Here is a 25,829-nt window from a genome sequence, read left to right on the forward strand (position 1 = left end):
CTCTCATCTTTCACGAAATTTAGACAATCCTGTATTTCCTGTAGGAGGACTGTAACATCCCTCAACCATGTCAGCTTGACCACTCCCACACCTCCTGCGTCACCTGCCCAATACACACACACACAAACACACACCCACACACGCTCACACACACACACACACACACACACACACACACACACACACACACACACACACACACACACACAGAAACACATAAAGAGAGAGAGAAACTGTACAGATGGTATGTGGAACATTAGGACAGCTTCCTGTACAAGATTCAGGATGAGGAAAACCACTGTTTTGCTGTTTCTTCTGGCTGTGAGTATAAATATTTCTGTACAAGGCTAAATGTCGTGTAGTTTGTTTTGCATAAGCCAGAGGCTGGGAGGAATATAATTTATATTATTTTTGACTACATTCAAAATATGTACACAATATGTAACACCACACACATACACACACATATTTTTTACGCTATTAGAGAGGGTGTGATTAGAGCAATGCTTACAGCTGTTTTTTTTTCAACACACTGATTATGGCTTGAGAGTTTTGTCTCTACAAGTCTTTGCTTTGAGGGGTTTTATGCTCTCATCAGTTCCTAGTTTGCTCCTAAAAATTTACAGATGTCTGCACACACCAGGTCTGCTTGCTGTGCTAGAAAATGTGTACTTGCTGTAGTCTGGGTTTAACTTACATTTTAATTTAATTTGATTTGATTTATTAATCAAAAAAATAGTGAAATAGACTCATTTGTCAAGGATAGCACAATAAATTAAAAAAAAAAAAACTTGTTTCCATTGCGGTCCTTGATGTAAAGAACAAACTTCACTCCTAGCGACAGGTTACTTTGGTATTGCTTACTAAAATGCAAAGCTACAATAAATTTCCACATTTGCAAAATTTACAATCACAATTTTTTTACAGATTCTTCACTGTCTAATTACCAACTTTTGAGTTTCGAACTAAAACCAACCATATTTGAAATACTTTTAATATCCAAAGGCAACTTATTGCACACTTGATTCCCCTGAGTATTTGAAAGACCTATGACCATACATAGTTGTAAAACGATATAATGTAATATCCATGACACTTTGTCTAGTATTATAAAAATGTCTCTCACTTACCCTAGAGAAATATGTATTAAAACATGTAGGAGCTCTTTTATCTTGTGTACCACTTTTTGTATAAAATATACTACTCTGCTTTCTATAGGTAACCAATCAAGGTAACATCAACATGTGTAAATCTCCTAAAACCTAAAACCGACCTTATCAATTTATTTTGAGATTTCTGTAACTTATCCAACCATACATGAGACAGATCCGACATCCATAAAATGCATGCCTTCTCAAAATGACATTGCACTAAACACGATGCAAGTAATTTTACATTTTGTTTATCCAGAAAACGAACTTATCTAGCAAGAAATTTTGTCCTAACATTAATGCTACCTAAAGTTTTCATATCCTTTCTAGCACCACTTAAATCCAGGACACATACAAGATAATTAACAGTGGTTCTGCTTGATATTATACAATCCCCTACCTTGATAGACATGTTAGGAACCTTGTTCAGTTTACTTTTAGACCCAAATCATATGGATTTCGTTTTACCTAAATGCAATAAGAGTTTATTTTCAGAGAGCCAGTCTCTTACCATACATATCTCCTCACCTAATATCACTTATATTTATCTGACATCCTTGAAACTAGTAAAGCACTTAAAAAACAAACTACAGTCACAAACTGCTTGCATATCATTTATGTAGCGGTGGAATAAAAGGGGACACTTCCATGAGAAACTCAATTATTAATAATTATTTCCTCAGAGAGAATCCCATCAATTTCTACCCTTTGAACTCTCTCAGTCTCCTCTTTTCTTAGTTCTCCTGTAAGTTGAAAGAGCCTTAATCCTGCTTTTTAATTATTCCATTATTTCCTGATTCATCCAAGGACTCGATATTTGTTTCACTCGTACTTATCTAAGGGGGACAATTCCATCTAATACTTTAAGAAATAAAACTTTTAAATGTGTCCAAACATCATCAACTATTGAGGTATTACAAATGTCATTCCATTTAACTCTCTTAAATTGATCTTTAAATACTTCAAAGCTATATTTTTTAATGATCTAGACCATACTGTTTTATGATTACTAAATTTTAATTTATTTTGTTTCCTTGTACAGAAGATAATATTGTGATTGCTAATGCCATATTCTAGCATTAGAGTCTAGCAAGTCCATATGTTATGTTCCATTGATTTATGGACACAAAAAAATATGTGCAACAGTTATCAATTCACTAATATGTAAATAGTTAAGCCAATTGTTATTTGATTCCTAATTGCCTATCACCCTATTGAAAGACTAGAAAGAATTAAAGAAAGACAAGTATCCCACACAGATATACCACAGTTCAAGTCAATTGGACCTATGGTTCATGAGGAGAAGATTTTTGTAGGTTTGGACAAATTTTCTACGTACTGGAAAATCTATCATGGCAGGCTTTATGGGACCTAATAGCTTTTTTAGTTCCCCATGAGAAATAAGGCATGTCTACCAATTTTCAGACATTTTGGACTTATGGGGCATAGGGAAAATCATGTAGACTTTAGGTGTGGCCTGTAGTGTCACCTATGGGATCGTGTGAGCTATTTTTGGTGTGGGCGTTACTTGTGGCCTGTAGTATTAATGTGCCAAATTTCAAAACTTTTTAACACTAACGATTACAATAGGTGCCTACAGACTTTCGGTGCTTGGCCTATAATAATAATAATAATAATAACAATAATAATAATAATAATAATTATAATAATTATAATAATTATAATAATTATAATAATACAATAATAAGTACATGGTACTGCAGCCCCGCCCCAAAGGTTCAGCCATTTTAAAAAAATTACAAAAATATAAAGAATTTTCTGTGGGGGATGGGGCAAATTAATGATGCTGATTTTGAATATTATTATTCTGTCCTCTTTTTAGAAAATAAAATTTTGATCTAGTTTACATTTGTTTTAGTCTTTTATTGCACTTACAGGTTTTGCTAATTCTTCTGTTCATTGTGTTGTGTGTTTTCAGCTGTGGGCTGAGAGTTCACACGAACTGAGAATTCATGAGAAGACCAATAAAGAGACAAGTGTATGTATTTATTATTTTTTTTTTTTTCATACAAAGTGCTTACACTAACACATGAAAGTGAATACAATGAAAAAAAAATTATTATACTTTGACCATTATATTATGACTTTTTTGTTCTAAGGAACGAGTGCTCATTCGATCCAAGAGGAGATGGGTGCTGACTACTATTGAACTGGAGGAGGAAAGTCCTGGACCTTTTCCTAAAAAAATTACAGAGGTATTACTTTTGATAAGGCTCTCTGCACAAGAAATGATGGCTGAGCCACAATAGCATGTTGGTGCAGTGATGTTTATTTACAGTTTATTTTATATATATATATATATATATATATATATATATATATATATATATATATATATATATATATACAGTGAGGGAAATAAGTATTGACATTTTTTTCAATAAATATATTTCCAATGAGGCAATTCACATGAAAGTTTTCATCAGACATCAGTATTAACTCAAGTAATCCAGAAATATAAAGAATTCACAACGTTAAAGTCCATAAATAAAGTTATGTGTAATAAAGTGGAATGACACAGGAAAAAAGTATTGAACACACTAAGAAAAAGCAGTTCTCCAAGGCAAGGTAAGGTAAGGAACCAACTGAAATCTGTAACTAATTATACCCCCTATCTGTGCAACTTAAAATCAGCTGGGTTAGAAAATTTATGGTCTACATAAAGGCTTTTCATTACCAAGGTGTCACACAAGAAACATATCATGATGGGTAAAAGCAAAGAGTTCTCCCAAGACCTTCAGAACCTTATTGTTGCAAAACATATTGATGGAATCGAATACAGACGTATTTCAAAACTTCTGAATCCTCCAGTAAGCACCATTGGGGCCATTATCTGCAAGTGGAAGCAACATCACTCCATCATAAACCGGCCACGCTCAGGAGCTCCTCGCAAGTTTTCTGACCAGGGAGTCAGAAGAATAGAATGCATCCAGGTACTGTGACACAAGTCTGGCAGCTGACAGACCATCGGCTGGCTCATGCGCTTGTACCCAAGTCCTGACAACATAGGGCAGCACGCGAAGCAACTGTTCAAGGATAATGATTTCTCCAATCTCCTCCTTTGCATGTTGTTCCAGTCTGACCCAGCGTAGGTAGGGTCGCTTGAGATGGTGGTAGATCTCAGTCGGCGTTTCTCCCAGCATTGTTAATGGGTGACAAAAGCGTTGATGGTAAGTCTCCGCCGAGATGTCTAATTTTTCCAGCAGAGCCTCCTTCAGGTTACCATAGATGACAGACCTCAGTGCTTTTTCGTTGAGTGCGGAACCAACCGACATGACCATTCCTCCTCTGGGCATCTCCAGGTCCTTGCCAGATGCTCAAAATGACTGAGCTAATTCTCTATGTCCTCCCCTTCCTGATATACTGGCATTCAGGGCTTCTGACATGGCACACATAGTGGATCAGGATCAATGGATGGATGGGGCCTCACCAGATCGCTGGAGTAGGGCGCTCCATCCGCAGACTTTGTGTCATCTCTGGCATTACTGCAGGCTCTGGTGATCTCTGCTTATGAATTGACTCTCTGAGGCCTCAGAGCTCATGGAGGCAACCTTCCTCCCTCCTTTGCTGTGCCACCAGAAAGTCTTGCATAAGGGTCACAATATCTGAGGAGGTGTATAAATAAATAAATAAATAAATAAATAAATAAATAAATAAATCCTCACATCCAGATGGCCTTGTGTTCCACAGGCAGCAGAGCTCTTAAAAATTGATGCATTGAGGTGGTAGTGTGCCATTCTCGTTGAAGCCACCTCTTAGTGATATGGAGCAGGGTGTCCATTTGCGCTTGAGGGGTGGCTCCAGGGTGGTAGGACTATCTGTGGAACTTGGCTGCCATGTTGGTGAGAGACAGGCCAAAGCGAACCAGGAATTCGTTGTGTGAGTGAGCATGTTGACCCAGGCATGCTCTTCCCACTCCTCTGGCAGGGTGACTCGTTTCTAGGAAGGCCTCTACATCATCTTCACTACTGAGCTTGGTGAGCAGGTGCTGAGCATCTTGTCAGGGGTCCAGGAGAGGGATGGCAGCAGTGGAGCGGGGTTTATTTAGCTGCAGGAGGGCCAGTGTGGTGACCCAGAGGCTCTGGGCCAGCTCCTGAGTCACCACCTGCTAATGGATATTTGTCTCCAGCATGTGATATAGCATGGGATCCATGCTGGAGGTCTGGGTTGGGTCTGTGCTCATGCCCGCATTCTCCACCACTAAGGTGTAGTGGGTGGAACACAGATGCCCAGGAGACAAGAAAAGGGAAAAAAAAGACATGTCAGTGTGATCTTGACAGGAGAACTTGCTCACCTCTGTGTTGGCTGCACCCTTTTGCACTCTTAGGGCTTCTGAAGATGGGTGAAGAGCAGCCGCTCTTCTCATTGGCCGCCAGCCGTGTGTGCTTCGGCCGCCATGTGCTCTCATGCTGTCTTCAAAATGCGGAGTGCTGAAGTGGAGTTTGGCAAATTCTTGTATGAACAGACACTGCAAAATTCACAACATTTATAACATCCATTAGCAGATTCTTCTTTAACCACCTTCCTTTTGGCATTGCTTTAGTTCCCGAACATTTTCAATGCAGAATGGTCTCAGATATTACGGAAGGACTGTAGGGGCTCATTTCTTATATAAATGATGTGCTTGTCTGGGGATTGACAGGATGAACATGATGCATGTTTGCACATGTTATTGCAAAAGATTCAGAATGCTCAAATGATACTTAACGTGGATAAGTGCGATCTGTCAAAAAGCGAGATTCACTTTCTTGGACATACCATCTCAGCTGATGGAATCAGGCCAGACTCTGGGAAAACTGAGGCTATGAGGAAAATGCAGCTACCCTCAAATATTAGTGAAGTACAAAGTTTTCAGGGGATGGTGAATCAATTGGGGAAATTTATCCCACAACTTACTCTGAAAGTCAAACCGCTTAGAGGTTTATTGTCAAAGCAAAATTCCTGGGTCTGGGAAACAGAGTAGGACAAAGCAATTAGGGAGTTAAGAGCTTTCATCTACTCCTGTGTTAGCAATGTATGATCCTAAAAAAAAGCTATCAAGGTGTCCACAGATGCTTCATGATTTGGATTAAGAGCAGTCTTATTGCAGAAATAGGAAAATAAGTGGAGAAATGTGGCATAACCTTCATGATCTTTTACTCCTCTAGAGCAGTGTTATGCTTAAGTTGAAAAGGTCTAAAGTGGGCATGTGAACCCCTCAAAAGATTAACCTCATCAGCCTCCTCAGAACACAATCATTGGACTCCTTCCCTCTGAGAATTCAACATTTCAGGATGAGACTGATGAAGTACTCTTATTCAATGGTGCATTTTCCAGGGAAGAATTTAGTAACTGTCTCACACAAACCTGTAAAAACAAGGCTGAACAATGGCGATACAGAGTTGCTAGAGGACACAAACATTTATTTGGACGTAACCGGTCCGACGTGATGGGCCTTTGGCTCTGCATTGTGTGTGAAGGAAAAGTGGACACTGTACTTCTGTAGCTGGTCAACAGCTCTTTATTTTCTGCACTCGTTACATGGACATTATCATGAACACCCTACCTGCCAGCAATTCTTACCTCTCTAAACTAAAAGAACACTTGAAAGTAGGTAGTGTTTGTGGGCAGATCAGCTCAGATGAAATTTAATTTTATTCAGGGCACTGAAAATATATGATCACATCATGTTTGATGTACGAAAACAAATTATGTTAATGTAACTCAATTCAATCACATGGAACCGATGTACAAATTTGAATAAAGTATATTAACTGAGATTTTTTTCAGTGTGTGGACTTCTTTGTTCATTTTAAACCAGTTTTTTCAATAGTGAAACTTAAAATCTAAGTAAAGAACAAAAGTTTCCATTGGCAAGAAAGGAGACTCAGTGCTGTTATCTTGGCAAAGGGAGGTATCACAAAGTATTGACTAAAAAGGTGCCAATAATTATTGCACACTTATATTTAAGAAAGATATGTTTTGATAAACCTATGTTGTGTTTGCAATTGTTTGATATCCATGATATCAAACAAAATATCAAAAGGTTAAACAAGCCTTCTTTGCTCATATTTACCAAGGGGGTCAATATTAGTGGAGGGCACTGTATATGAAAGCCAATGAAATTGTCCTTGCGCTTCAGACTTTTGACAAAATGCAAGATTAATTGGATTAACTTGTCAAATCTTTCTTTTCACTCTTTTGGTCCCAGTTGTTCAACGATAAGCAAGATGATTATTCCGTCAGGTTCAGCATAAGTGGCCATGGGGTGACGAAAGACCCAAAGGGTGCATTAGGCATCAATGAAAGAACTGGTGAAGTCTTCATGTACAAGCCAATAGACCGAGAAACACATCCCATTTTACATGTGAGTCCTTAAATATGCATTTGATCTTTTTGCTTATATTTTAATAATTATTTTTTTCTTTGTATGTATTTTCAAGATTTACATTCTGTGTGTATTGATTAGGAAGTTAATGAAGATGACCCATTTGAGTCTTCTACTGTTTATTTTAGGAAATAAAACCCTAAACGTGCAAATGAAATTGCCATATGTGTCTCATTACGTGGTTTATAACTAGGTGGAGTTTGATGTGTTCGATGCAAAAACTAATGCACCCCTTGACAAAACATTGTCCTTCGACGTGGCCATACAGGATAAGAATGATAATCCTCCTGTGTTCAACCTTAAAGTTTTCAGTGTACAAGTTCCAGAGAACCAAAATGAAGGTGAGGATTGTCCACATTGCTGTTTGTCTGCATGTTAAACACTTTGAATAAAGACATATTCTACCCAAAACATCTGTAAGCAGAAATTAAGCCTGTTCCCTTTCAAAGGGAGCTTCACATTGTGTTAGCTGAACGCTTTGGAAAGCGCTCTCGGGCATGACCAGTAGATGAAGCTTGTGTAACATCATGCCTATTTATAGGCCTGCCATGATCAGATAACGTGGCAATTAAGCGCGTTACGTTATATATAAATGCCACCTCTGAACCACGCCGTCAGCCTTATTATCTTCAGAGAGACTGCATGTCAGTCGTTTGTGTAACGAAAACAAAAGACTCTTCATTTCCTCTCTCAAAAAATCTAGACTTTTCTATCCCTTTAAAAAAAAAGAGAAGAAAAAAAGAATGAGCAAGAGAGAAAAGTGAGTGAGAGAATTCAGGAAGTGTGTTACACTTTGCTCCTGTTTCATCATGGGGAGGGCTGCACACTTTCTGTGGGAAGTGTCTAGGGATGGAGCACGCCACAGCAGTCCTTGAGACGTCTGACTGTGCGCATTGCCTTACAATAACCAGCTCCACTCGCGACTCGCTCTCTTCTCGGAAGCCGAAGCGAGTTGGGTTTCAGAGCCTTGCGGATCTGGGCCGTCTCAGGTCCTGAGGAACTCGTATAGATCTTGAAAAGGACCCGGAGATGAGCTCTACCTCTTGCTCTCTCTGCTGGATTTTGGAGCTCGCATCACAACTCCTCCTTCCATTATGGAAAGTCAAAAAAAAAAAAAAAAAAACACAACCCCCCCCCAAAACAAACAAACAAACAAACAAACAAACAAACAAAAAAAACACACACAAAAGTAAAAAATAATAATTCCTCTCTGACTCTAAGGAGCCAGAAGGGTATGCTACAAACTGAGAACAGCATATAAAGATCTGCTTGAAGTGATGACTAAGTCTGGATGAGCTTTTTTTCTCCCCAGTGAAAATAAATCCCTCACACAGCAGAAAACTCCCCCTTTTTTCCAGAAGTGCATAACAAAATATCAGGCTACCCAAGGCTGGGTAACCCCTACCCAAGGCTGTCCCAAGTTTTCAGTGTTCTCTAGTCAGCAGGCTGTCACAGGGCAATGAAAATCTGATGCTTTTCCTCCAATAGAATGTGGAAAAGTTAACGTCACTAAAATACCATCTGGCAGCATGGAAACTACTGCCAAATGTGTTTCCATGGATTCTGTCTACCATAGAAAAAGGTTGCCAGGTCCAGTTCAGAGCTTGACCCCCCCGGTTCAGAGGTGTGCTCACCACAGTAGTCAGCACAGACCAGAGCTCTACATTAGTGCAGGAAGTAAGATCCCTCTTGGACAAAGGGGCCATAGAACATGTAACCCGTTCCCTGAGGGAAGGAGGTTTTTACAGCCGTTATTTCCTGCTCCGCAAAAAATAGAGGAGTATGCGGCCAATTTTAGATATGCTCAACTGAACTGTATTCTTTGGAAATACAGGTTCAAGATGCTGACACCAAAACTTATCATTCCACAGATTCAGTTTGAGGACTAGTTTGTGATGATAGATCTACACACATAGAAATATCGCCCAGTCACAAGAAGTTCCTGGGGTTTGCGTTGGAGGCAATGCAAACCAAGATCAGGTACCTCCCTTCAGGCTAGGTTTATCCCCTCTCACCTTCACAAAGTGCTTGGATGTCATTCTGGCTCAATTATGACTCCAGGGCATCCGTGTACTAAAGTACCTGGATGACTGGTTAATTCTAGCACGATCCAGGGAACTGGTAGTTCAACGTCGAGATGTTGTTCTCGCCCACATGTAGAGCTTGGGGCTCAGGTTGAACCTCAGAAAAGTATGCTTTCTCCAGTGCAGTTTTCTAGGGGTTATAAGGATTCTACTACAATGATGGAATTTTGTATCCCCAACATGCATAGGATCAATCCTATCAACATTGAGCAACATAAAGCTGGATCTTGGCATCCTCTCCAGTCTCTATGGGAGACTGTGGGAGCTTATGGCAGCAGCAGTCAATGTCATACCATTGGGCCTATTGCACAGTAGACCATTTCAGTGGTCACTGAGAAGTTGGGGGTTTCGTCTGAGGATGAAACCTCTGAGAGTAATCAGTGTCACGCAGCAATGCCTACGTGCTCTGAGAATTTGAAAGTGTCCCTGGTTTCTAGCCTTGGGTCACAATCTAGGGGTGTCTCCTTTGTGCAAGACGGTAATGACAGTCATCTCCCTAACGGGCTGGGGCGTGGTCTTAGACAGCTGTCCAGCTCATGGTCTCTGGAGTGGCATATAAAATGCCTAGAAATGTGGGCCTTATTTCTAGCACTGAAATTATTTCTTTCTCAATTGAGAGGTCACCATGTGTTTACAGACAACACAGCGATGATCTCATATATCGGCCTCCAGGTGGTATTATGTGCACGCCCCCTGTTCAGGCAGGCACAACTAATTCTTCTCTGGGCAGATGCAACGTTTTGTCAGTGAGTTCAATGTACATTCTGGACAACAGGAATGTGGGGGCAGACATCCTGTTGAAGCAGGGGCTGAGGCCCAGGGATTGGTGGCTCCATCCATAAGTGGTGGAGTCCATATGGCGGAGGTTTGACCAAACGGGAGTGGATGTGTTCGCCTCTGAAGAGACAACACACTGCCCGCTGTGGTTCACCCTCACTCCTCCTGCACCATTAGGGCTGGACGCCATGGTGCACATGTTGCCAAGGTCACATCTATATGCTTTCCCCCCTATAGCTCTGCTCCAACAAGTTCTAGTGAGAGTTCACCGAGAAGGTCTACGTCTGCTGCTAGTAGCACCTTATTGGCCAGGATTATATTCCTAAAGTGCCTACATCGGCTGCCAAGCCAGTAGTGTTGCAGGCTTTCTGCCCTTCTCTGTTCCTCACACTGGAACAAGAGGAATTGCACTGACTGTGTCCAGTAAGGGCTCTCTGTACTTACGTCCACCATTCCGGCCAGTGGTGTAAGTCAGAGCAGCTGCTGGTCTGCTTTGGTGGCAACAGTAGAGGTAATGCTGTGTCAAAGTGGCGCATCTCTAATTGGATAGTGGAAGCAATCTCTATCGCTTATGAGGCATGCAGTCTCACTACGCCTCTGGGCATAAGGGCTCATTCCACTAGGGGAGTCACCTCCTCGAAGGCTTTGTCCAAATGGGCATCCTTACAGGATGTGTGTGCTGTGGCAGGGTGGTCTACGCAGCACACAGTCATTCGATTTTACAGCCTGAATATACATTCTGACCCAGGCTCGAGTGTCTTGCCGTGACCCACGGGCTCGGGTCTTTTTGAACAGACCATACCCTCAGTATAACTTAGTGGGTATTCTCATTGCCATAGCACTCAGCTAATGCAACGTGATGTTCCCTTTGAAAGGGAACATCTGGGTTACGCATGTAACCCTGTTCCCTGAGAAGGGAACGAGATGCTGCATATCTTTGTCATACTGCGGCATGCCTGTGAATTACGTGTTCGCTTCAGATAATAAAGGCTGATGGTTCACAGGTGTCGTTTATATATCATGCGACATGCTTAATTGCCATGTCACCTGATCACGGCAGACCTATAAATAGGAATGCTGTTACACAAGCTTCAGATACCGGCCACGTGTGAGGGTGCTTCCCACAGTGTTCAGCTAACGCAAAGTCTTGTTCCCTTCTCAGGGAACAGGGTTACATGCATAACCCAGACGTTTTTCAAGACTGAGCTTATCACCTAAGCATCTTCTAGAAAATATTTCTGAACTTTACAGAGCAGTGATTTTTAATTTTTGGCTCTCAAATTCTTTTGTAGCCAGTGACCCTAATTCTAATGTATATTAAAACCCTATTAAAACTATTCCTATTGTTATTAAAATTACACTTAAATATACTACAAGTTGACAAATTTATATTATTGGTGTGTAGATTAACCCCATTAGATTAAACTGATCATCAACTTGATTTGCAAGCTACATCAAGTTTCTAATATAACCTAACACTAACCTTAAATAGAGAAATTGAGTAAGTTGTCACATATTGGCATGATGTGATTTTAGACACAGCTATTGGTTGTAGTCTGTTGTAGACATGATGTCATATCTCGTTGTACTGAAATTTTTGGGACATGCAGACAAATGAATTCAGGATATACACAGCCTCCATCCTGCACATACATCATTACCAGCCAATAAAAACCTGGCCTATATCTGCAGTTACTATGTGAATCTCCCAACTGCTAAATTTCCACATCCTAATTGCTGTCCAATCCTACTGCATTAGGTGACCTTCCTTTAACTCTGCAAGTGAGTGACAGAGATGAGGATGGCAATGACAATTCCCGCATATCCATGAGGATAATGTCTCAGGTTCCAGCTTTGCCACAAATCTCCCTGAAATCCATTGCTAACAAGATCACAAAGCTTGCCTTCACCGGATGCTTTGATTATGATGTGAGTATGACCACATACACATCTAAAGAGTTCTTCTCAATACAAATAGAATCAGTGTATAACACCTCTATTACTCATACATTACATTCTTTATTGTTTTTACACCCAGAATATTGTGGTGATTTGTTTAATCAAGTAAAAAGACTCAAACTTGTTTTAAATAGAGCACATTTTTGAGCTTCACTGCACAGACTAACAATTGTTAAATTTAGATGTTAAAATGTTAAATTAAACATTAAAATGTTCAATTTAGAACTGATTTCAGAATCCTTTTTTTTTTTTTTTGTTTTTTTTTTTTTTGGGTGTTATGTAAGGACTAAACCATTCGGGTGCATGCTGTTATAGGAAAATATAATCAATGTTGGGATGGTGTGATGTGACACTAATGTTGATTATTTTCCTAAAACAGCACGTCCTGAAGTGTTTTAGTCCTCTTATACAATGACAACTTGCCAAAGATTTAGATTTTTATACTTCTTAATGGATGACATTTTGTCATTTATATATATATTTTTTTCATTTTGACTTGAATGAAGCTTTACCTTTGACTCAAACATGAATAGATGTTAGAAAACTGTGTAATTTCTGATATGATGAAGCCTCAGTGCTTTGTTAATTATTTGCCATACAAGTCCATGTGTAGCAATTATACTATCTATATCAGTATCTGTGTAGTGCTCCAAATATTTGTATCTGTATTCGAGATTGAAGTGTGAGTGGGTATGGTCTAGACTGGATTTTTTAATGTGAACCCTACTCTGTCCGTAGAAACATTGGAAAACACTTAAACAGGGCTGCTGGAAAAAGAAATAATTTTTCATTCACAAAATGTAACAAATAGAAATTTGCAGAACATAACTTCTTCTTCTTAACTTCTACAGTTCTATCAGATATGTCTTTCAAAAGATTTCAAAACAGCAGGGATCTGTTTACATTTGGCAACTATTGTCACCCTAATAATATTTTAACCGATATACTTCAGTTTTGGGTTTGTTACATTATAATAAGTTCAGAAACATTTGCTAGACATGCACATCAGGATCTACTATGTAGCAGGTACACAGTGAGATCTTTTAATATTAAGATTAACATTCTTTATTATTAATGAAAAACACACATGAACAAACAAGTTCATATTTTTACAAGCATAAAAATACATATTGTTGTTTAGTGCATTTCATGGCAGTTTGCAAAGAAATATGGCAGAATTTATTTTTGCAGCTCAGTAAAGCTGGGCTACTTGAGCAAACCCCTGTTTGTATATAGCCACCTATTCCTATCTGTATTTGTATGTGTTTAGAACACATTATCTGTTTAATCCAAAATAATGTATTCATATTTAGTTACATCCCTACCCCATACCCCATGTAAGTTGTTACTATAGAAACTATGACATGTGAAAACGAGCATGTTAATATAACCCTGTGATTGTTCTATTGTACAGTACTATTATCAGCCCTACTGTTATCTTACATGATTTAGAAAGCAAGGACTTACACAATGATTGTTGAAGCACGAGATCATGGAACGCCTTCACTTTCATCCACTGCGACTGTTATTATCAGCATCACTGACTCCAACACTCATGCACCTGTGTTCACTGCACCGAAGGTAAGGATTTGCAAACTTGCCATACAACGCAATACACAATTAGTTCTGTGCGACTACCACGAACTGGTCTTACATTTACCCAAATTTTTAATGCTATATTACATTCATGTACAAAAGGCCACAAGGAATGAAATAAGTCAGGTGAGGCTTAGTAAGGTGTATTGGAGCTACAACAAGTCGCCGAAAAGATTCAGCATGCCTTGGCATGGATCCTATGATCCTTGGCAGTCCGTCGAACTGTACTGGAATGATGAACAGTGTTCTTTCAAAAAAAATTTCCCTCAGTTAATGTTAATGAAGGAGTGTAACACATCACTAAAATCTGCTGTTGCTTTTCAATTGTGTTGAGAGCAAGTGACTGTCCATTTACATCATTTTCACCCTCATCAAACTATTTAGTGAACACTCCATTCAGCCCATCATGATAAAAATGTTTCATTATAGTATAAAAGTGATCAGTAAGAAGAGCTTTGCATTGATGGCTCCCTGAGACAATTGAAGCAAAAATAAATTTTAAAAAATGATCCCGACAGCATTACAGGGCTACCAGGTTTTCCTTTAAGTTCTCGCTTGCTTGTATATGGTGTCATTAATATGACATTTAAGAAATAATATATATGATATATTCAGACTCGATGTGTAATTGAATGAGCTCCTCAAAAACGGGCATCCTTGAGAAATTACATTCCATTCCCAAAACCTTTAATATACTAAGTTATCAGGAGTTGGTAGGTATAACTATTAACTTGGTCATCCTATCAAAGACTACAGGTGCACGCACATCAACATTCCGCTATAAATCGGAAATTGGCGATATTCTAATTAGTATTAGAAAATTAAATTTACAAAGTAATTTTTTTCCTATCATTTTATGTTCCAAAGTGATTTGTTCCTCTTAGTCCACAAGAATTTACCAATGCTAACAATTATTTGCATTTATTGTAGAAGGAAACGCCCAGTATATATTTCTGTGGAGCATCCACTAAAATAGTTAAACATATGTAAAGCAAACTATGCTGTATTTATATTAACATATATCTCTTGGTCCAGTACGATGCTCAGGTTATAGAAGTGGAAACCAATAAGGAACTTTTAAGGATCCCTGTGCGAGACCAGGACACTCCCAACACTCCAGCATCCAGAGCAGTGTTCACTATTCTGAAGGGTAATGAGGAGGGCAACTATAAGATTGAGACAGACCCAGTTACCAACGAAGGAGTACTGACTCTCATCAAGGTATATTTCAGAAATTCACAATCGAATTGAAATAGAAATGCAAGTACGAATTTTCCAGTTTATTAGATATAACAATTTTGTAATTGACAACTAAGTGTATTTGCTCTGTGTATTTGATTCAGCACTATATTATATTTAATAAGAACTAGACATATTGTGAGAAAAAAAAAAGATTTAATGTGGATATTTATTTCCTTGTTTCACAGGGAAAGGATTATAAGAAAACTACTACAGTTGAGCTGGAAATAGGAGTGGGGAATGAGGAGCCCTTATTTGTATGCATCGACGGAAAGCCAGTTAAACCCAGTCCAGAGTCTGGAACCGTGAAAAACAACACAGTTAAAGTCGCCGTCAAAGTCATTGATGTGAATGACCCACCCGAGTTTCAGAATAAAATTCAGAAGATTTACAAGATAGAGGAAGAAGAGCCAGGAGAAGTGTTGTACACACCCATAGTAACAGATGAGGATTCAGTTAACATCAGGTATGTGTGAAAAGCAATTTTGATTGATTAAGATGAACCTTAATGGTAACCCTAAATGTACGCATGTCAAGTGCTATAATTTCTTAATTTTCCACACAAAAGTATGATGAACTGTTTTGCTTCAAGGTACGAGCTAGCAGAAGATCCAGCTAAGTGGCTGTCCCTAGACCCAAAGACATGCAAGGTTACCTTGGTAAAGAAGATGGACCGCGAGTCTCCATATGTCCACAACAGCACTTACACTGTTGTGATGCATGCAATAGATGATGGTATGATTTCCTATCAAAGACTTTCTTCACTTCACATTCTATTGGATTCTGTAGGTGGAATGCAGTTCAATTGAATCTGAAAGAATATGTTATAATGTACTGATACCACAGTATTGTTGTATTTTTTATTATTAACTTCAAGGGAGAGTGAGGGAACAACTGTTTAAAGTTTTTAAAGTCGCTATAACATAAGTGGCAACATGAGCTAATCAACTGCTGTGGTTTAAGAGGAATAAAACAGTCGGGGACATGATGTTATAGGAAAATACTAACTTTCGGGATGGTGAAACTAACTCTGCTTTGCATTGGGCCACATTCCACCACCCTGCCATTGATTCTTTTCCTATAACACCCGACTCTCAAATGTTTTTTTTTTTATTCATTAATTAATATATTGAGACATACACTGTGTCTGACATCACTTCCTCACTCAGTACATCTACTTTAAGTATGCGATACATTAACAATTCAAACGATACAAAGTACATAGTACTAAGTATAAAGTCTTTAAGAGCTAGTTTTCATGATGAGCAAACTCAGCATTCAGCAACTTTAATGCCTCTCTAATGCTTATATTCTTTATGTATAATGATGGCTATGTAAATTATTATAAACCACTGAGTAATCTAAAACAAACCATATCTTTATGGTTATGTCCAATTATTTCCAATTATGTCCAGTTATGTTGTGTCCAACTGTTCAATTGGTTAAATCCAATTTTCAGTCTCCCTATATTTCTCTCATTGTTTTGTGACACAGGGGAACCTCCTGCCACAGGTACAGGCACGCTGGTGGTCCTTCTCGGAGATGTGAATGATAATGCACCTCATCTAACCTTAAACACTTCAGTGATGTGTGGGAACAAGGCTGACAGAGTGAGAGTCACAGCAGAGGATGCAGATGCTTTTCCATTTAGTGGACCTTTCACCTTCACGTTTGGCAAAGAAGATCAGGAGCTGAAGAGACTGTGGAAGCTTGACCCGAGCTCAGGTGTGTAGAGAGAACAACTGTAAAATGTGGACATTCGTGGCAGTGGTTTTCCGTTAATGGAAATTACTATGACTGCTAGCTCGATTCATTTTCTAAAACAGCGGTTCTGTTAGTACTACAGCTGCAAATCACATGTTTATATTAACATTCTAATACATTACTGCTTCTATAGAAAGGACTGCTGAACAGTAGTTGAATCTTTCAGTGTTGAATTTTTTTCTCTGCTGTTCTTCCTTAAGTTCTGAAATGTGGACAAAGCTAACTGTGATGTGTCTACTAGACATGAGCCTTTTAGTTAGCTAGTGTTTTTCACCCATTCCATCTCAACCCTACTTGTGCTACCTCAATTTTACTCTATATTGGACTTCCTGCCTGACTAATTATCTCAATTTTCTTTATTCTTTAAATATCGCTCTGATTGATTGGTTGATTGATTGATTGATGTTTCACTGCCATCATGTGCCTTACACCAATCTCTGTACTTACATATCACAGAGCCTAGAGATATAGTCCACAAAACAGGGGTCATACTACCATAACCTTCATAACCTGGGGCAGTGGTGGCTCAGTGGTTAAAGGCTCTACGTTACTGGTCAGGAGTTCAAGCCCCAGCACTGCCAAGCTACAACTGAGACTATTTGGAGTGAACTTGGAGCATGTGGGGGGCTGGTGATGTCACTGCACCATAATTCGATGCCTAATATTTAAAAAATGAAAGCAGCACAAACAAAACTTTTATCAGCACAAACGATTGAGACTATTTGGGGTGAATTTGGAGCATGTGGGGGGGGGGGGGGGGGGGGGGGGGGCTGAGTGACCCCAGAATGACCTATGAATATTCTTTTAATATCTCCAGAACCGAAGCAGCACAAACAAAAATTTTTACTTCACAAATCAGCACAAACGGAACACGAACGATTGAGACTATTCTGCCGACGCTTTGCGGCATTGGTGGGGGGGGCCAACTTCACGCAGGCCTAATATGTGCATTTTCTTTTCATGTTGTACTAACCTCCCCCATCAGGGTTTTAGCTTGAGGGTATCCTTAGTCCCTGACTAGGTGAACAAGCATGGTGTCATGTTTTTAATAGAGTCTACAAAGTCACTTTTGATAAGGGGCATCTGCTGAATTCTGTAAACATAAATGTAAATGTAAATAATGCCATGCCAGTCAGTTGCTCCAAAAATATGTTTATAACACTGTCACTCATTCACTCTCTTGATTTTATATTTACCTGATGTCATGATCATCAGTTTATTCACCTGCATGTCCTCTTTGTTTCGAATCATCTGCATATCTGTTTTGCCACAGGGTACCAAACCTCACTGATTAGCCTGACGAGTCTGCCTTACGGGACGTACTCCGTTCCACTGAAGATTACTGACCAACAGGGGGTGCTAGCACGTAACAACTTTCAAGTGTTGGTGTGTGACTGTGGGAAAGGAGACGTGTGTCAAGACCTGCTACCTCGATCCTCCAGCCTCCATGGAGCAGCTATCGGAATTCTACTGGGAGCACTGCTCTTGATGGCTTGTGAGTGTTTCCTTAAAAAAAATACAATTATAGTAATACGTCTGCTAATACATCCAGTCGCAATTAAAAATCAGAATCAACATTCAAAAATACAGTATTTTAACTTCTAAAAAAATTCTATTTTTACTTTGTGAGAAATTATTGTTGTCTTTTAATGACTTTAAACCGATTGTTGACTCATCAGACGCTGTTAATCTTTCCATGTTATCTGAAATATTTCCAAGAAAAATGCTGGTCGAAGCTCCTTTTTTGCATACATATAGGGCTCATGCTGTGTGCACGCTGTATCCATAACAATGCTCTTAAGATTACATGCACTGACCAAACCAATTGAAATGGTATACGAAGCAAATTAAAACTGCATTGTTATCTGAAACACTTCTAAAGTATACCACATTGTTATACAGTGTCAGAAAGCACTTACTGTAGGTAAATGTGTTTTGAGATGCTGTACAAGTCCACAAAGAGGTGACTGTGTAATTACTTAGACGTGCACTTTGCAAAACTATTAGCTGTAAACTTTTTTTTTTGCTTTAGTGCAAAACTTAAGAAGGAAACTACACAATAAGCATGTTTTGGGTGATTGACTACATTTGGTCCTAAGGTAAAACTGTGCACAATTTTGTTTTTAAAACGTTTTCATTTTAAGTTGTCGTCAAGCTTTAAAGCATACTGAAAAGTCTCCAGAAGAAGTATTTTGGACAGGTCTAATAAACGTAACAGGGAAAACAGAGACTGAGACTACGTTAGACATTGATGAAAATCCTGCAATCTAAACATTTTTGCCATCAATAATTACATACTTAAATAATGCATATTAATTAACAGGTAATTAACAGACTCTACCATTTCCCCACAGTGCTGCTCTGCTTTTGTTTCCTCTGTAAGTGTGAAAAGAAAAAAAAAAACAATCACTACTTGCAGATTGATGGAATCCAAACCCTGATGGCATACAATGATGAAGGAGGGGGTTCATTGTGCAAGGTGAGTACATGCTGATGATAAACTTTACTATTTGTGGACTTCATCTTGTCTTTTAATGCCATTCATGTAGAGTTATTGCAGGACAAGCTCATCACAAGCTCATCACGAGTCATCTGCTGCTCAACACCTATTAATGATCGTTGGAGACTTTAGAGGGAGCCCATTAATTTAATTTAATTCATTTTTATTTGTATAGAGCTTTTAATAATATACATTTACAAAGACAACGGCAAAGCAGAACAACTTCCTGAGATGAACCATAATCAAAAGGGAACCCATTCTCTTCTGTGTGACCCCCTATAGCAGGGCTGTATGTTATTACAATATACAGGTGTAGAGGAATTAAGGCAAACCATACTATGTTCAAATGATGTGTCTTTGTGGATTTGTTCAGTGTTCCCTGGTTTCCTCCACTCTATAATAACTTTATCCTTTGGTAACCCACTGTCATTTTAAGTCTACCCTACTGTACCACCCAGTACTTCTATACCTTACCCTGTCCTACTGAATCAATCCTACCTTACCATGACCTCTAACCTTAATATATCCTGCTATATTTTGTTCTCTTCTAATCTATTAATTTCCCACATAGCTAATAACATTTCCCCCCTACTTTATCCAGGTGTATTTTATGTTTCTTTTCATTCTCCTTTCAGGCTGATCCACAATTCATGCAGAGCCAAAATAGCAGTATTTGTCCTTTTAAGACAGACCAGGTGTGTATTGCATATTTTCTATTTTTAATTGCATGTGCATGCTTTAAATGAACATATTATAACTGTAATTATAATAACAAACCTGTTGCATTTTAACCTTTCCTTAATGTACAATATGCTATCTTAATCCTAGCCTATTACTACAAACTTTTTTTTCTAATACCCTTGAGCAAAAAATTTAAATGATCCTGTTATATATATTTTTTTCCAATAATATGTTACTACATCTTCCGATGTTTTATTTACAATATCAATCCTGTTAGGTAAGGCTTACCTTATTTTATAGATTTATCAATCTTTCATCAACTAGGTGCACAATTCAGCTAGAGTTTGGGTTGCCTATTTTGGTGTTTCACCTGTTCACACACGTTTTCTATGGGATTGAGGCAGGGTGATTTAGCTGTTCAGTCAACTGGAGTTCGACTATTTGATCATACTCATCAAACAAGTCACACATTTTGGGCACAGATTTGGCTCTATGTCTGTTTTGCTAACCTGCTCTAATCCATCAGATTTATCAGATTTTATATGATCCTTTGCCACAGGTTCCCAACCCTAGTCCTGGAGTACTCCCTGTCCTTCACCTTCTAGCATTTCCCTGCTCTAATATGTCAACTCGGCAAGAGCTGTTAATTAGATGATTAGATGAATCAGCTCTTTTGTCTGCAGGGGAAACACTAAAATGTGTTGGAAGATACTCCCTTTCTGCTTCCTTCCTCCTTCCTTACAGTACTCGATTAGTGCTCTATCTGATTGTCTCACAACCTTGCCTACTTCACCATATCCTACCAAGTTACCAAGACATTTTAAACCCCACCCCATCTATCCATCTCACTTTATCATTTCTCCTGTACCAAACATGATACATCGCACATCCTGTACTACCTTGACCTTCCAGACAATCACTATTGTATTCTACCAGAACTTATGCTATTGTCTCCTGTACCATATCCTTCTTTACATTTCTTTACTATAATCCTATACTCTCAGAAAATTAGGGTACCAATCTATATTTAACCTTGTTGCTAAGGTGCTACCGTCATGGGTACATCTTTTGTACCTTTAGCATGTATCTTTTACCTGGGAACATGCATGTGGTGCACCTTTAAATAGCTTATAGAGTGTACGTAAATGAGCTATTTTAGATTATGCTGCCCACATTCTCCACCATTATGTGTCAGGGAAGTTTAGCTATTTTATATCACATCAAACCAGTGACTACAATTCCAATCCTGCACTGCAGCCTTCAAACATGTCCGTCATGGACCGCAATTCCCAGAACACACCTTCATTCTAATCACAAAGTCCTGCATCCAATTTACACAAACTATTACACCACACATAAGAGACTGTTCAAACACTTAGTCTTTGCGAAGTATTACACTCAGTTGCTTAGTCTCTTTCGTATTTCCAAGCCTTACATGAAGCGCCTCCTAGACCTTTAGCATAGCAAAATAGCCATACTGTTTACCCCTCATGATGGCTGAATAATCTGACGTTGCGGGATTATAAACATGGCTTTCCCCATAAGTGTGACACTTCATGGTGCACTTCTGGGAAAAAGGGGAGTTTTCTACGGTGTGAGGGAGCACTCTCCTTCTCATTGGCTCCCCCGCTGGCTCCTCGGAGTCAGAGAAGGTCGGTTGTCTATCCATACTAAAGGGAGAAGTTCCTTTGCAAGCTCCACTCATCGCCCTTCGTCTGAGAAGTGAGAGCCGAGCGGTTTCATTGCGACCTTTTTTATTTTGTAATTATATATATATATATATATTTCACAGTGAGCCCAGTCAGCCCTCTCGAGGGCTGCTGCAACATGCTCCACTCCCACAAAAATGAGGCACTGGCTCCCCCCTGTTCATACCAGAAGGAGAACTCGCTTCACGAGCTCCAGCACCACGTAAATGTCACCATGTCACCTGACACCACAGCAGGCAAATAATAGGTTTGATTTTACACAAACTTCAGATTCCGGTCGTGCCCGAGGGCACTTCGCATAGTGTGAAGCTCATGCAATGCTGAGTTCTCTTTGAAAGGAGACATGGTTTTGTAGTTCTATTTTGTGGGTTTTCTGGCTGCCTGATTGCTGGGCCCTACAAGAGTAAAGCTTTTACGGTATATCTGTGGTCCTTAAGGTCCATTCATGTACGTTATATTTATGTATATGTATCTATATTTATGTTTCCAGGTGAAACATACACATTCAAGGTACATAAGTAACCTTGATTGTATCACCCCACCAACTAGGAAAAGTACAGGTTGATCCCTTTATTTCTGAGTGTGTCCAATTCCACACATTATCCAACTTTTACCTTTCCTTCCTTCCCATCACTACTGTATCCTACCAAACTTTACCCTGTTCTCTCCTGTACCATGTCCTTCTTTACCCTACTTTATCTTTACTCTACACAACCTTTTTCTAACATGATCCTTCTTCCTTCTTTCTCCTCTTAGTTTGAATTTCAGCAGAACCCCACCAATCATTTAGGCAGCTTGAAGACAGGAACAATTCAGGTTTGTGCTGCATATTTGCGTTACTTTTCACTTACAGAAATACAGACTGGTGACACTTTACATGAAAAAGTAATAATATAGGAATACAGTTAGACTCTCTGAATGGTTTTATGCTGTCTCCTGTATAGCACACACAGGCATCCAGTGGATTTAGAGATGCAGCATCCTTGAGGAACATCTACCGAACGGTGAGTTTCACTAACACTAATAACGTTTTCGCTAGGATTGCATTTGCGCTTGAGAGTAAATCAGAGTAAATCAGAGAGTATGACATGTATGTCATAAACTATTTGGCCAAAAGTTTGTGGACACCTGACCATCACAACCATATGTGATCATCCCATTCCAGATTTGTTCCCCTTTGCTGCTATAATAACGTCCATTTTTTTGAGAAGGCTTTCCACTAGAGCACGTGGAGCATTACTGAGGTCAAGAACCGACGTTGGGCGATAAGTCCACACAGTTGGCATTCCAAATTTTCCCAGAGGTGTTCAGTGGGGTTGAGGTCAGGGCTCTGTGTAGGCCACGTGACTTCTTCTACACCAACCTTGGCAATCCATGTGTTCACTGACCTCACTTTGTGCACAGGGGCACTGTCATGCTGGAACAGGTTTTGGTTTCTTAGTTCCAATGAAATGAAATTGTAATGCTGTAGCATACAAAGACGTTCTATACAATTGTGTGCTTCCAACTTTGTTGCAATGGTTTGGGGAAGAACCACATTATGGGTATGATGGTCAGGTGTCCATGAGTGGGGTGTCCTTTTGGTTATATAGTATAGCTAATTCAGACACATTGAGTGCAGTCTGAGCAACTGTGAAGAGCAACTGAATGTGCATCAAAGACAACTGGATACTAGACAACAAAAAAAAAAAAACCTTTTGAATTATAAAGTGGTGTCTGGATGCAGTGGCTTGAATGGCAGAAATTCCCATTGAGATTATATTTACCATTTAGGAATGTGGAATAATTTGAACCACAGTTTCAAAAATAAAATAAGGTCATTATAACACCTGTTTTGTATCCCATCAGAATTGGACCAGAAACAGTAGGAATAGTACATATGACACTGTTTGGGTAAGTTGTTTTAGAGGCTTTTAAATATTATTTGAAAATATTTACAAATAAAAAGAGGTTTAATTCAGTAGCTATTATAATTCAGCAGTTCATTTTTTTTTTACACACTGTGTTCTGATATGTATTTGCACTTTCCAGAGTGGGTTGAGCAGATCCTTCAGCTTTAACATTGAAGACCTCCTTGGAATGGTAATGTATTTCTCTCTTTTCACACAAACCTATCCTTTATTGAAGCTATAGTGATTTCTTTTTTTTTTTTCTTCTTAATGATACCAAGGAGTTCTTGAATCTGATTGGTCAGAGGGTGTCATTATTCCATACATATTCTCTAATCCAGATAAAATACCATGATCCTTTAAGATTATAAGACTGTATATCCCATCCATTCTTAACCCAGATAGAATCTTATAATACTCAAGTCACTATATAAAACTTTTTATTTTATATTGTTCTGGAATAATTGCACTTTCATATTATTCAATGACAATAAAACATAATGCAAAAAGCATCAATGAAAATATGTTAAGCTTGTCATTTTGCCTCATATTAAAATTAATTTTACTACCATTAATTAAACTGGCAGATCTTCAAATTGTATTGTTCAGAACTAAATTAAGACATGTGAAGATAAGGTAAGAAAGGAATTATACCATGTGTATGGTGTGTATATATACATATATACACACACAATAACTGGCCAAATTTAATGTGGTGGTTTGAGCTGAAATCTTCTGAACAGATTTGTTACTGCAATGCATGACAAACCAGAGCAAGTCAGAGGCAACAGTAGAAAGGAAAATAAATTATATGTATTTATCTGATCAGATGATAAATGATATAGAAAACGTGAGCTTGTTGCCAGTCCATCATTTCCCTACTTTATTATTTTATTTAGTTTGATTTCATTATAACATTTTTTTTTCCTTTTCTGATTGTATTCTCTGTTGCTTTCAGAAAAGTGGTCTATATTTCAGATTTGATCACATGTGTTTCACATGATTGTGAGAAACATGTGATGTGTGGAAAACATGTGAAAAACTTTTATTTAAACAGTCAATAATTAAACAGAACAAACATTCTCCTTTTTTTTTCCCTCATAATTTTGAGATGCTGACAATCTTTCTTGTAAATTTTTGCCAAATCTGTGTTTTGCTAAATCTCTCAACGTTTTCGAAACTATTTTTTATCTCATTATCTCTTCTCCTGATGATTCATTACTGCAGAAGATCTCTAAACTTTCGAAGGAGGACTTCCCTGAATATCAACCACATGATTACAGCTCTGAAGGGACTAACATCGACACCACATCACTGGACAAGCTCTCCATCTGCAGCAATGGAGATGATCTGATGATTTTTCAGCAAAATTTGGGGCCAAAATTTAGTGCACTGGAAGAGATCTGTCAACAAGCGTTAAAAGAGAAGAACATTAAGTTGTAATTGTTTTTGAATGTTATTTACTTTCTCAATGGCTCTTACAACTTTTTGGGTTGTCCTCTTTCCTGTCTCGATGTTTTGTGCATAATATTATACGTCATGGCTAAGCACTGGATTTGTGCAACTATACACTTCACTTTACTTAATAATAGTTTCTCCTCAGACAGATAAAGCTTACAAAAAGACATCAAGACACCAGTATGTGCATACTGGAGAATGATTTTGTGGTTAGCATGTTTGCCTCACAACTCCGGGGTTGGGGGTTCGAATCCTGCCTCTGCTCTCTGTTTGCGCTGAGTTTTGATGTTCTCACCATGCTTTGGGGGTTTCCTCAGGGTACTCTGGTTTCCTCGCCTAGTCCATAGTCATACGCTGTAGTCTGATCGGCATTTCCGAATTGTCCTTAGTGTGCGAATGTGCATGGGATTGTACTAACAGTTTTAGTCGTTCAGACTGTTCCTAGTATTTGAATTTATATGGGAGGGACACACACAGTGAAAAGTCCCAGTTTGGTTACACTTGGAACACGACTCATCCAGTCAAATGAATAGAGCAGAACTAACTGTTGTGTAAAAAGCATCATTTATTTGTTTTTGTAATGTCCTGAATGTTGATAAAGGAAAAAAAGCTAAATAAAAAATGCTGGATGTGG

The 25,829-nt window shown here is 38.7% G+C and overlaps 1 protein-coding gene across 1 annotated transcript; it reads left to right on the forward strand.

The window, feature by feature from the left end:
- The first annotated feature begins 160 nt into the window (after window positions 1–160).
- Window positions 161–25,829, forward strand: LOC108275789 (cadherin-like protein 26). Its single transcript, XM_017486777.3, has 19 exons — window positions 161–321; window positions 3,091–3,150; window positions 3,272–3,367; window positions 7,363–7,518; window positions 7,733–7,880; window positions 12,160–12,329; window positions 13,812–13,940; window positions 14,991–15,176; window positions 15,383–15,660; window positions 15,787–15,929; window positions 16,689–16,919; window positions 18,232–18,453; window positions 19,313–19,437; window positions 20,094–20,153; window positions 22,605–22,664; window positions 22,793–22,852; window positions 23,697–23,741; window positions 23,880–23,930; window positions 24,965–25,829. Exons 1-19 carry the CDS (start codon window positions 247–249, stop codon window positions 25,178–25,180), a joined length of 2,511 nt encoding a protein of 836 aa, XP_017342266.1. The 5' UTR covers window positions 161–246; the 3' UTR covers window positions 25,181–25,829.

This window comes from Ictalurus punctatus, chromosome 15, assembly GCF_001660625.3.
Source record: "Ictalurus punctatus breed USDA103 chromosome 15, Coco_2.0, whole genome shotgun sequence".
NCBI lineage: Eukaryota > Metazoa > Chordata > Actinopteri > Siluriformes > Ictaluridae > Ictalurus > Ictalurus punctatus.